The sequence below is a fragment of the Gracilinanus agilis genome, chromosome 4 (assembly GCF_016433145.1).
Source record: "Gracilinanus agilis isolate LMUSP501 chromosome 4, AgileGrace, whole genome shotgun sequence".
Taxonomy (NCBI): domain Eukaryota; kingdom Metazoa; phylum Chordata; class Mammalia; order Didelphimorphia; family Didelphidae; genus Gracilinanus; species Gracilinanus agilis.
Genome location: NC_058133.1, coordinates 33,516,857 through 33,530,894, shown reverse-complemented (window position 1 = coordinate 33,530,894; position 14,038 = coordinate 33,516,857). Strand labels below are relative to the sequence as shown.

General features: G+C 45.1%; 1 protein-coding gene across 1 annotated transcript in view; it reads right to left on the bottom strand.

The window, feature by feature from the left end:
- Positions 1-14,038, bottom strand: part of EIF2B3 (eukaryotic translation initiation factor 2B subunit gamma) — a 94,163-nt gene that overhangs the window by 27,887 nt on the left and 52,238 nt on the right. The window contains exon 6 of the mRNA XM_044672345.1: positions 9,507-9,596. Coding sequence (XP_044528280.1) covers positions 9,507-9,596 — 90 coding nt within the window. The remainder of the gene's footprint in view (positions 1-9,506; positions 9,597-14,038) is intronic.

Sequence of the window (14,038 nt, the reverse complement as noted above, 5' to 3'; positions counted from 1 at the left end):
GTTCTCCTAGAATCTCTCTGGGTATCTCTCTTGCTCCTTTTCCTCCCTGTACTGACACTCCTTCTCAGTCTCCATTGCTGGGTCTTTATCCAGGTCAGGCCCACACTCTGAGGGATCTATCCTAGACCATTTTCTCTTTTTCTTCTATATTCTCACTAGGTGATCTCACCAGCTTCCTTGGGCTCAATGACCATCTCTGTGCAGGTGATTCAGATCCAAATGTCTAGTCCTAACCTCTCCCCTGACCTCCAGGCCCACATTATTGCCTATCAAGCAGCCCAAAGTGAATGTTCCAATGGCATCTCAAATTTCAAATGTCCAAAACAGATCTCATTATTCTTCTGCCCCTCCTTACCTCCCCTGCTTTTAACAAGAGCACCACCATACTTCGGATCTCCCAGATTCAGCATATTTTTAGAATGTTCCACATGCCCTGGCTGCCACCCTCTCCATTTTCAATTGTTGACATCTTTTCTCTCAAGGTCCAACCTGGGCCTCAGTTTCTACAAGAAGCCTTCCTCAATCTCTACCTCCTGGCTTTCTTCAAGTCCCTGCTAAAATCCTTCCTTCTTCAGGAAGTCTTTTTTAATTCCAGTACCTTCCCTCTGTTGATTATTTCCTACCTATCCTATATACATCTTATTTGTATATAGTTTTTTGCATGCTGTCTCTCCCATTAGACTGCAGACTCTTCAAGGGCAGGGACTCTTTGGCCTTTCTTCATATTCCCAGGGCTTAGCACAGTGCCTGACAGACAGAAAATGCTTAATTTTTTTTTACTGCTCAACTGCTAGCCTCTTCCTCAAATTCTCCTAGAGATTTTTTGTGGATTTCATATTACTATAGAATCTATACTATAGAACTGTCTGTGAATGGTGTAGGGCCTAGATTGCTCACCTAGTCTGTCTTGTACCTGAAAAGGAACCTCCTATTAAAAGCACATCAGACAAGTAGCCATTTAGTCTCTGCTTGGGGATGGGGGTGGGGGAAGCCCCCACTTCTCTCTTATGTCCCATCCCATTATTTCAGACCCATCCTTCTGTAAGGGCAAGGCCTGTGTTGTAGTGGAAAATCTTTAGGTCTCCCCCTTTAGGGAACCCCTTATGCTCTAAGGACTGGCTTTGCAAGGCTAACACATACAGAAGTTGCTACAAACAGGGTGACCAATAGCCCCTCCTTCCCCTGCACCTGCTGGAACTCCAAAAGAGCAAAGCAAGTAGTTCTACTTCATAGGGCACTGCTACTTTCTATGCTGTGACCTGACAAATCCATAATGAACTGACGTTCTGGACTTATACTATCTGTATCATACTAAGGATTATACAAGCCTGAAGCCACCTCCCCTTGAAACAATACTGTAACAGGATGCAGGGTGGCTCCCCCTTTTATATCCAATCGTGTAACCCCCCCCTTTACTGTAAGTGTCTTCAATCATGTAACCCCCTGTACTTGCCCGGCATGGAAACCATTGTGCATGTAACCTCTGGAAACTCTCTCCAATTGATTGTGTATAAAATAGCTGGAGCCCCTAAACTTGGGGCCCAGAACTTTGAGGAAAGATTGCATCTGGGTTTGCATGTGCATATGTAATAATAAATCTCCTTCCTTCCTTACTCTAAGTGACTTGTGGTTTCCTCTCACCTGGTTTAATAGAAAATTCCACAACAGTATATGTCTTTGAAAATAGCAGGAAGTTAATCAATCAACCAAGAGGCAGTTGTCAAGAGCTAAAGGCACTAAAACGAGGGGCAGGTGCTGAGAACCTCCCCCCCCCCCCAATAATAGTCCATCCCCACCCTCAGGAGCTGATAGACATACTACCTGGGAAAGAGAACTCCCACTGACCTGAACAGGGAGCAGGCTTCTTTACCTCCAGAGAATGAAACTACCAAAGGCTCCACTCTGGCTAAGTTTCTAAAGAGAAAAGGCTGTTGAGAAATGGAATGGGCTGTGCTGGGAAGCCCTGAGCAAGTGTCTAAATCTGCAGGGAGATGGGGTGCAGAAGGGCACTGGACCAGAGTAGAGGTCTCAACTCCCATAGAAATAGATCTCTGCCTGCAGCCACACACTGACTCAGAAAACCACAAATTAATACCATCTATGTTGTATCCTATTTTTATTTATTTGGTTAAACATTCCCCAATGGAGGGGGAGAGGAGGGAGGGAGATAATTTGGATCTTCTAATTTTGGGAAATATATTTTAAAAATTATTACATGTAGTTGGGAAAATAAAATATTTTAAAAATAAATAAAATTTTAAAAATTCCTCAATTGGGGAATTTTCATTTGGTTCAATGCCACCTTGGATAAAAAGACTGGAGCCCTCCCTACCCTTGCAATTATGAGATAAAATGCTTCAAATCACTAGGGAAGGGAGAGACATGCATTCTAATACCCTGGGGAAAGGTCATGGGCAGATATGTCCCCTGGCTGGCTCCAGGCCCACAGGAGTGTCCAGAGCAGAAGTCCAGGAGAAAACTGCATTGGTTCCCTGTTTAGCTTGGGCTCCCACCATGCTGTGTGAACATGGAACATGCCTGGCATCTTCCAATGTTAAGACTGAGTGAGGGATTAATAAGAGGCCAGGTTCTAATTTTTTCTCTTCATGTCTTTTTTAAGAAGCCAGCATAAAATGGGATGGAGTGGGAGGGCTGCCCAGGGTTCTTCCCTTTTCTGTTCAGGGCCACAGCAAAGGGCAAGTGAAGCTTGAAATTGTTCCAATTAGGGACATGAAGGTTCTCCCAAGTGAAGGACTTCTTCACATTGGGCCTCCCATTTTAGCCTCTTCCTACCCAAAACTGAAGCCTAAAGATGGGTGGGGGCAAGCGGCTATCCTACGCTATGTGTGTACTTGAAAAGTAGTTCCCAACGAACCCTCTAAATTGTTCCTTGGTGTTCCTTACTCCTGGGGAACTGAGCAGCCACAGGACCCAAAAGCTGTGGTGGTATTGTTGCAGGCCAGGAAGCCATTCTAGACTGGAGGGGGCACAGCTTGGGATTTTCCTGGGTGTCAGATGAATCCAAGTACCCAGAAGAGATTCCCTGTGAGCTCTTGGGCTGCATATAAAGGTCAGTCTCTCTTGCTTCTTCTCCAGGACAGATTTTAATATTATGGGAATGAAGACCAGGAAATAAGATCCAACTCAGACAAATAGATCAGTCTTGGGGAACTGGGGAAATGGCATTTACAGCCACAGTAAATTAAAATGCCAGTACCAGAGAGGTACTTGGGTCTGGCTGCCCCTCATCCTGTTTTTATAGTCCTGGAAACTTCAGTTTCCCCCCTTTCCAACTCTGCCCCTCATTAGCTTTCAGTGAGTGGGGACCAGTGGAACACAATGAAGGATGCACTCCCAACACAAATGTTTCTCATTAAATGAGACCAAAAAAGGCAGAAATTTCAAATGGCTGAGGAGGCAGAGAGAGGATTCCCATACACCAAGCCCAAAGGCAATGAGCTGGCCTGGGGAGGGGAATAGGTAAAGTCTGAATTTTGGCTAGCCTGGGTCTCATCCTCTTGGAAGAGACTTTGTAAAAGGTCTTGACAGGCTCTGAGTCATATAGAATATAGAATATTCCCTGGCAAAGACTGGTCGAGAGGAATAATAGAGGTGAAGAGGGCCCCATAGCTCCTGGTCTCCCTGGCAGTAGAATGGACACCTGGATCTGGGTTAATCTGCACCTCTGCTTACTGAATAAAGGGGAGTCACCTCAGGAATATCTTATTCTAAGTAAGGCTTGGGGAATCATAAAGCATTTTTCTCTTCATATGGATGCCTGAGTTAACTACCCACTAACATTTCCCAGAAACATCTGGAAAATCGTCTGATAATTTGAATAGTTCTCCAATCTCCAAGATTTTTGCCATTTCTCATGCTCAGAGTCTTAGTCTGAGAACTGGCCCTTGCTTCCTGACTCACTCCCATCCTTGGCATGACCATCCACTAGAAGCATCGGCTCCTATTTATTTGGTCTCTTCTGAGAATTAAATGATACAAAAAGGCAACCCCACACTTTCCACCCTGGTTCAGATACTTGATTTGATCTCCCAAAGGTCTGCCCCAAAGCAAAGGGGCTTGAACAGCTGGGAGTCCTCTTCCTCCAGCTTCAGTGGGGGGCACTGAGGCCTGGCCCACACAGAGAGTTTCCTTTAGAAACAGACAGACCCTTTCCCAACGGGACAATAATGAGAAAGGGAATGGGAATGCAAAGCCACACCCTCAACTTTCTTCTCACTCTTTTTTTTTTTTTTGCCTTCAAAGAAAACAGATTTAATCTGGTGTGGTAAACAGGAAATTTAGATTACAAGGCACCAACTTAAAAGCTAAGGATTTGGGCTAGAGCATTCTGTGATACCCTCTTTTCCCCCTGTGGGTTTTTCTTTTTGGCAAACTCTTCAAGGTCTCTCTAAAGATACAGTGTTAGTAGTACTGAGGCTCACTGCAGGAAGGAGGAGAAGGAACAGCAATGCACTGAGACCCCTGTTTGGGGGGAAGCCTCAGGCTCCAGGCAGCTGCCCACCAGTGTCAGTCAGGAGTCCCAGGCAGAGGAGGGTGGGAAGGGTGTGGGGTGTGGACTCTAAACTCCTCCTGTTACCCCAACATGTGTGCCTTTGAAAAGTTTTGACTTGACGGCGGCACAAGAGATCATTGTCCCTGTCCTCTCTGGATCCAATCTCCTGAGTGGGTCAGAGCATTTCAAAGGTTGTCACTGAATGGCAGGATCACAACTGTAGGATTGGCTATTTAGTCTAACTCCCCAATTTACAGATGAGGGAACTGGGAACCTATAGAGAATTTCCCAAGGTCACTCAGGTAGTATGTATATGAGATGGGATTTGAACTCAGGATCTTGGACTCCAGTGCAAGTACTTTTTCCCACAGTGTCTTAGAAAGCTGACAATCAGAGACTCTCAGAGCTGGGGCTGAAGTTTTACATTTTATAGAGAAAGAATGTGAAGCCCAAGGAGAAAGAGATTTGCCCCATTTTACATAGGGGACATGTACCATTCGTGACAGAGAGGGGACAGTTCTTGGGTCCATACTGTCACTATACACCTTAATGCCTCAGATTTCCTGGTAAAGTAATCTGGCCTCTGGTATTTAAGGTTCAGGTAAGACACTTCCTCAAGGGGTACAGTGAAGGGTTGTTTGTGACAAACCTATAGGAAGACCTGGAAGAAGCCAATCCACTCCTAGTCCTTCCTCTCCTGCTCCAAACTGCTTTCTGAGTCCCCAAAGGCTACAAGGCAGGGGCCCAACTACTCCGCCAGCCTTTTAGGCTTCTCAGAAGTCCTGAGGCCCTCCAAACCCAGTCTTGATCCTTTGCATATGAACTCCTTGCTCTAAGCACAAATGGATCTCTGCCCCACCTAGGCACTTTTGCTCAGAGAGGGCCTGGAGTGACCTGCTCTGTCTTTCTCTCATACCATTCCTGTCCTCTATGCTCCAGCCCAACTGGACTTCTTGTCAACCTCTGTATCCCCCCAGCATCTTCCCAACTACTCTTGTGCTTGCAATGACCTACCTGTCTGCCTTTCAAGGTCCAAATCCAGAGAACCCTCCTCCATGATAGCCAAGTGACTTCCCAGAGCACTGTGCCCTTCTGTAATATAAAGACTGATCCTGCTCTCCATGGTTTTCTGGTTCTCCTGGCCAACTGGAGGCTGCTTGTAGGCTAGGAGTCTGCATCATTGGTCTTTGACCCTTCTGCACACAGGCCCCTGATAAATGGGCCAAAAATGCAGGTTTTCACTTGTTAATTCATCCATCTACTCAATTAAATCTTACCAGGAAGGGTGCCACAAGATAGCAGAGTATGTAGGATGTGGAATTAGGAAAATGGGTTTGAATCCTGCCTTAGACACTTAGATACAAAGTGTGCAAGCTCTCCTTTCAGTTTCCTCATCTGTAAAATGGGGATAATTATAGCACCTATCTCAGAGAGGCAGTTGACAAACCTTTAAGCTCCAAATATGCGCCAGGCACTGTGCTAAGTGCTGAAGATAAAAAGAAAGAGGTGGGGGTGGGGTGGGGGGGGAGTCAGCCCTTGCTTCTTATAGAATTCTGCAAGAAGGGACAGGAAAGGCTCCACAAACCTTACTACAATGGCCTGTGGTGTCCAGGTAAGGCCCAGCACTCTGGTGGAGCTCCCAACCACACATTAGTACAGCTCACAGAACACAACTGTTTCTACGAAACACCAGCAAAATTCTTATGTTTTGCCTTAGACAGCTGTTCCTACCTCAACTTGGCAGCCACACGACATTAAAAAAACTGTCCTGGAGACACATGTGATCATCCTTTCTGGTTAGCAGAGTAGTATATTGCCCCTCACTTGTTGCAATCAGTATGATATGGCCAGTACTGGGCAAAGCACTGGGGCCTCCAGACTTGGCCAGGAGCATCCCTTCAGAACAGAGACCTCAATTTAATTCCTCACATGCTCCCTTGGAGTTCCCTCCTACCTTGCTTGGAAATTTGCCAAGCATGGCCTCCCTAATGGGAGGTATCTAGAGGGGGGCAGGCCACACCTCATTTGAGAGTAGCTCCTTTAATTAACAGCTGTTCTTCCTCATGGCATAGAAATCAGCTCAGAAGGCAAACTTGTGCAGGTGCTACTGGGTTAGAAAAGTTGGTTTCAGTCTGGCTTAACAAAGGGGGCAGAGGCCCAACAAGAGAGGCTGGCCTCTAATACATGTGCATTCTTCTGCTGTCACAGCTCAAGAAAACCATTTCCCAAGGAGTTTTACCCTGTCAGTGGAAGGAGTAACTTAAATGGATGAAATCAGGCACTGAAGTGCCAGAGGCTGGGGGAATCCTTTTGTGCTTGTGAACTTCCATGATCTACCTCATTGGTGTAGTGGGTTATTTGATAAGCATAGGCATATCAGAAATGCTCAGTCAGGCTCCTGGCTCTGTGAGCACCACAAGGAGGCTTGAGGCAAGGCAAGGCAAGACTCACTTCCTTTTTTAAAAAAAAAAAATCTTATTTTTACTGACAAGTCTTCATTTTTTGCATCACCTTAATGTCTTGTCACATCACCATAAATTAGGAACAAGTCTTGCCTGTTATCAGTGGAGAAACCCCTTTCCTCTCCCACAGGTCCTCTCCTCACCTTGACTTTCCCAGTCTCAGTGACTGAATGTTGGCTGCCTAAGAATTAATGGCCTTCCTCCCCAACTTGCCCATTGTATTCTCTCTCTCCCAATGACTTCCATTCTTGGTTTGCCACAGCCCCTCACTAACTGTCCTTGCCATCATGGTCTCTAGAATTCCTTTCTGTCTAACAAATTTCCCTTCAGTTTAGACAATGAGATCCTGCCTAGAATTTTCTTTACCGGTTGTACCTTCTCTCAACCTGCCCCCCCAGCCCCTGCTCTTATAGAGGAGGAGTCTGTATACTTCCTGCTCCTCACTGTTCCTTCTAGATATTCCCTCTGCTGTCATCACTCATCTCTGAGATTCACTCTATCCATATTAATCACCCATTCCAGTTCTGGTGGCCTATTATCTCCCCTCTCTCTGCCCCAACCAAGCTCTTATGGTAGAAGACTTAGACACAGGCAGATGTTCCCTTAAACACCTAGGCCTCCCAGTTCCCCATGAGGGACTTCTTCACACTACCTCAGCAGCCCACAGGGACAATCACTGCTCCCACCCTGCCAAGTGCTGTACTTCCATGATCCAGCATTTGGAAAATCCTTTTCCCAGCTGCCATCTCCTGGCATTTCCTCTTTTCCTCTCCTTCCCTTCCCTTACCCATTCTTTGTTCTTACAGTGATCTTTAGCCCCCTCCCTCTTCTCCTAGCTCACCCCAAATCCAGCTTTCCTTCTCTGTCTTGACCCTACAGTTAATCAGACTAATATGACATCCTAGGTTCTAGAATCCCTTTCACTCAGGCCTTAGGAAAGCACAATGATGGATTCCTCTCACTAGTTCCTTCCCTCCATGATAGCACCGGTAGATGTCATACATACAACCTCATAGCTTGGGCCCACCACAAATTATTATCAATATCAAGTAGGCCCTCACTATAGGAAGATGATCCTATTCCTCCCTAATTAACTCATTATCTCATTCTCCTCAGTGGCTGTTATAAACCTCTCCTCAACTCTCCCACTCCCTCCTCTTCTCATTCTTTTAATAGAGAATCTTGCCTCATATGTTACTAAGAAAATTGAAGCAGTTCACTATGAGCTCTCTCACTTTCTCTACCTCCCAACATCATCTCCCATACTTTGGTAGACTTCTCTTTGCCAAGGCCAGCTCCTCTAAATATGCCCTTGATCCTATCTCCTCTTATTTCTACCCCCTTAATTATCTCCCTCCCCCACTAATCTTCAATCTGTCTCCACATTCCTTTATTGCTGTCTACAAACACTCTTGGATCTCCCCCATCCTTAAAATATTCTCAGCTGACCCCTTAAGCTATCCTCTGAACTCTTCCTTCTCTTTCACAAACTCCTAGAAAATGCCCTCTCTTTTTGATGGCTATCCTTTCCCAGAGACAATGACGAAGGCCCCAAGGTGAGTTTGTTAAAGAACAGAAAAAGGTCCAAACAAGCCTATAGAATCCTGGGAAGAAGAGAAGAGCACAGAGCCATACTGCAAGGCGACTCAATGGAATGAAAGGGACCTGCCCTTCAACCTCACCTTATCCTCTTCTCTCCTTCATCCAAAACAAAATCCTCAATTATGACTTTGGTAGCCCCTGAAGTCCCATTCTATCATAACAGCCTCTTCATGGGAGTCCTTGCTGCCAGGCTGTACCCTCTTTGACCTTGTCACACAACCAACTCAAGGGATCCAGAAGCTCCTAATTCTATCCCTCTAGCATTAAAAGCTTTGGCTCCAGTTGACCTCTGCAGGCTTATTACATACTAGTCTCCTTTATATACACTATGGTTGGGCCAAATAGGCTTAATCAATCAACAATCATTTATCCAGCAACTGTGCTAAGTCCTGGGGTTACACAAGAAAAACAGAACCAGTTACCCTGCTGTCCCTCACTCAAGGTTGTTCTCTGCTCACTTCCCAGGAATCCCTAGCTGGTTTGGAAGCTCAGCTCAGATGACTCCTTGTGGCCAAGGCATTTCCTTATCTCCTTGCCTTCCCTTCTTAGAATTGGCCCTCCAAATGACTCTACATTTACCACAGGGAGACTCCAGAGGTCCCCAGGATTTCCCCTGATCTAATGCAAGGACAGATTTTACTTTTAAACAAACTGAGCAGGAACCTATGGGCTGTATCTAAGTAATATTTTAACCTAAAAGTCAGTGCACGAGAGAAAGCACTAAATCTGAGGTCAGGAAGAATGGAGTTTGGATCTGGCTTTAGACACTACAGGCTGTGTGACCTTCCCCTTCAGGGTTGCTGTGAGGATCAAATGTGAAATTTGTAAAGTGATTGCACATTTTAAAGTGCTATGTAAATGCTAACAATTACCTATTATTAAAAACTCCAAATCTGAATACCTTTCCATCCTTTCCCCCCAAGACTTACTTGTTTTCAACCAGGAAATCTACAACATACTTCTTCAGGCAGTAGAGATGGGCATCCACAAGACCTGTTTGGAAATGTATTCTAGGATGCCTAGGGAAAAAACAAACAACAAAGAAAGGCCTTAGAAATGGTCGCTGCTCCTGGTGAGGTCACTGTGGCCTGAATTGTCCTTCTTCCTCTATTTTTTTTTTTGTCAATTGCATATAGAAACATTTTTTAAAAATTGCTTTCTGACCTTTTGCAATCCAAAGTCTCCCTCCCTCCCCAGGTGGCAAACAATCTGATATAGGTTATTCCAGTATTGTCGTGCAGTACAAATTCTCTTGTTCCTTATGTTGTGAAAGAAGACATGTATCACACGGGTAAGAAAAAATTCATGAAGGAAATAAGGCAAGAAATGCCCTGGTTCCCACCTGCATGTGGAGAGTACTTTTCATCATGAGTCTCTCAGGTAGACTGTCCTTAAGCAACTGGGGCTGCCAGGTAGGGGGCAAGGCCTGCCTGAGACAGCTTAGGCCTTCTGCGCATTCCAGTACCAATTCCTAGAAGGACACCCACATGCTTGGGTCTGCCCAGGATGGTACACATGCCCTCTTTGCCCTCAGAAAGCCTGGCTCCCTTAAAGCAATGCCCAAACCAGGCATGCACAGAAACTAATACAAGTTGTGGCTGAATCCACGATCAGCCTCAGTTTGGAAAAGAGGGATTCTCTAGTCATGCTCACAGATTTTCTTGGAAATCAGCCTTCTTTTTAAAAATCTTAGGGTTGGTTTTTTGGTTTTGTTTTTAATTTTTAGAAGCTTAGCAAAAAAATGGTGTGCTACATGGTAAAGTCAGACGCCTTGGGTTCAAACATAACCTTTGATGTTTAATACTTGTGTGAACTTGGACAAGTCTCTTGACCTTCCCAGGCCTCAGTTTCCTCACTGGTCAACTAAGAGGGCTGGAATGGATAACCTCTGAGGTTTAGGATCCTCCAATCCTGTGGTTCCTCAATCACAGAGCACCATGTTTCCCCTGGCAGAGAGGAAGGATTCTTCTCTTGTCTAGAGCATTATGGCCGCAGATACACACACAGCAAAGTGAAAGTCCATTTATTTAAGAAAGAAAGATCAGAACCACCCATTTTTTTTTTTTAAACTCTTACTTTCCATCTTGGAGTCAATACTGTGTATTGGCTCCAAGGCAGAAGAGTGGTAAGGGTAGGAAATGGGGGGGTCAAGTGACTTGCCCAGGGTCACACAGCTGGGAAGTGTCTGAGGTCAGATTTGAACCTAGGACCTCCCATCTCTAGGCCTGGTTCTCAATACACCAAGCTACCCAGCTGCCCCCAGAACCACCCATTTTTAATCAAGTGTCAAGGCCAGAAGAACAAGTGGGCATGAAGGCTAGTTCAAAGACCTAGCCTTTCCCTTCTCCCATGCAGTCAAAAGGATTCTTTTTAAAAGCAGATCTGACCATGCTCCTCTCCAGTTGATAAACTCCTCTGGTCAGCATTATCTAAAGCCCTTTAGAACCTCATCCCCACCTGCTTCCCTTCATCCACCACAGTCTTGTCAAACTGGCATTCTCTGTCTGAACTGTCCCCCATGGAGGTGAGAGCATGGAAAGTTCAACCTCCTCTTACCTCCCTCTTTTGGAATCCAGTTTTCCTCAAGATTCAGCTCAAGCATCATCTTCTATATGAAGCTCTTCCTGACCCCCTAAATGGCAGTAGTACCCTCACCATTCCCCAAGCTTGCATTAAATATGTCCCTTACATATTTGTGTCCATTTTGCTTCCTTTGTCTGAATGGAAGCTTTCTAAGAGCAGAAACTCTCTCTCTCTCTCTCTCTTTTTTTTTTTTTTGTTCTCAGGTGTAGACAGCCGATCAGAGAAACAGGGTCAAAATTAGGGCCTGTTATCTGGATTCCCTACGTGACCAATCCAGGCTGAGGCAGTCTTTGTGTTTGGTCCTGTTCACCTGAGCCCTGAAAAGCTCTGGTACCATCAGGTTGGTTAATCCAAAAACAACTTGACCCCTCCAAGAGGCTACTGGGAGTCATTTAGAGAAAAAGAGTCTGTAATAGATATTTTTATCTAGATCCCATTACAGAATCATCAGCAAGTAAAACTGTGTATGATTTTTTATGCAATGCATGTCAGGTAGCAGACCGAATGGGCCTTCTAAGGTAAAAATCTGAGACTCCTCTTTTGACTCATTTTCAGATCCCCACCTTTTTTTTAATATTCTTATTGGAAAGCTTTGAGTCCTTAGCAGACCAGCAACTACTGAGTTAACAATTTTTCTCCTTAATAATTAAGAAGCCTGAACTCTAAAAAATATTACTTAGATAAGGCCCTAGATAGACAAAGCTAGACAGGACTTTATCTGACCAGGTGCAATCCTGTAAATCTAGAATATAGGACTCAATTAGTAAAAATCTCTATGAAATATATTTCTGCTCCCAGAATTAACCCCCTACTAATTGGTGGTTGGAATTTGGCTTTTGACCCTGGACCTATCTCTCTACTTTTTAGACTTTAATGGGTTTTGTATGATTTGTAACCCCTTCACAGCTGTGATTCTTTCTCTGTGTTCTTTGTTTGAAACCAGTATATTAATAAACCCTAAACTCCATAGCAGTTGGAGCAGCTAAGGGCTAACCACTAGTCTGGCTGCTCTCATCTTCTGTTTCCTGTCTTTTCAATCCAACGCCATTAAACGCCACTCAGGACTCCTACCATATAGAGCTGGCTCTCTATACTCAGGGCTACCTGACACAAAGTAAGTGCTTAGTCAGTACTTGTTGACTGACTGACTGGAGTAATTCATTCATTTATCCTTTCAACAAACTGTTGCTGAATGATGACAACAACATGCCTGGCACTGGACAATTCCAAGGAGGACAAGTCCTATTTGGCTGCAATGATCACTGCTCTAGAAGGGTTTTCCTCAGGCTCTAGGCTGCAAGATCATGATATTAACCCATGCTATGCTCTGTGAGAAATATGGAGGCTGAGTTCCTTTCCCCCTCAGGAATTGCACAGGGGTCTGGGCTCTAGGACAAAGCTCAGCTTTCTGCCACTCATCACTAATCCCATCTTTTCTCCTCAGTCACATGTGCTTTGGCATAGTGGCATGCTTTGGACGGGCAACTGTTCAAAAGAAGCTAGCATTTGCTCTATACCAGGCACAGTGCTAGCCTCTTTATAAACATTCTCTCATTTAATCTTCCCATCAACTCTGAGAGATAGATATTATTATGAGCCACATTCTACAGCTGAGGAAACAGGCAGATAGTAGTTAAATGACTTGCCCAGGGTCACACAACTGGACTGGAATTCAAGTCTCTTGAGTCTGGAAGCTGTGGGCTCTATTATGCCACCTGTCAGACCATTGTTTGGATGTATGTAAGATGGTCCAGGATGAGGTTTCTCATAGAATTAAAGAACTGGAGGGAATTATAGAAGCCAACTAATGAGGAAACCGAGGTACAGGCACAGAGTCAATCTCAAAGCCAGGTTTCCCAACCATTAGCCTCTTCTGACGATGCTAGCTCTCTCAGGCCTTCTTGTTTATTATTTCCCAGGCCCCTACAGAATAAAGGGGAAACTCTCTAGCCTGGCCTTCATCATGAATGACCTCCACAATCATGTTTCCATCTCTGCCTCCTTTCATATCACTTCCCCTCTGGAGAGCCACATGCTACCCAAGCTGGATGATCAGTCATTCTCCCAAGTCAGTTTTCCATATAGGCATTTGTACAAGTTGTGTCCCATGCTTAGAATGCCCTTCATCCACATTCTGATCTTTCAAGGACTATCTCAGGTACCCCCTCCTCTAAGAAGCCTTCTTAGACATCCCTCCACAGCTGCAGGTGCTCTCATCCTTCTCAATTTCCTTCATCCTACACTTATTTGGATATGTGTGTGTAAAGGTAACCTCTTCCTCCCAGGGTCATTCTCTCTTTGGATCCAGACCATTCTGGTTTAACTCCTTCAGTTGCTCCTCCTAAACCCTTGATTAGATCTAGCAAGAAAAATACCATATCATCTTCCCACCGGGCCTGGGAGGAAGATTCTTGTCCTGCTGACCTAAATCAGGACTTGACCCTTTTGGCTCCTCCCCCTATCAAACCCCACTACTCTCACCCCTGCTTCTCCCTCCCTGCTTCCCACCCACTTTCCCTACCCTATGCCCTTCCATCTCCCTACCATCCTTCTCCTCCTCTTTGCTATTTCTTTCCTTATTCTTCTTTTCCTAACCAACCTCATTTATCCTACCATGTTTCCTATTCTTCTCTCCACCCCAGCTCCTGCCTCCAGCCCCACCCCTGCTCTTTTCACCCTGCCTCCCCACCTCCTGACCAGCCATCTTAGCTCACTCACTCCTCCCTTTCCCCCCACCCATTCCACTACAACCCAAACACGCCAAGCAGCAATAATCACATCTTTCTCTCCAGAAGTCATTGAATTTTAAAGGGGGGTGGGGTGGGGGAAAATACCCTTCCTTTGAAGATGAGCCCACTGTAGTCATGAATAAGTTTGA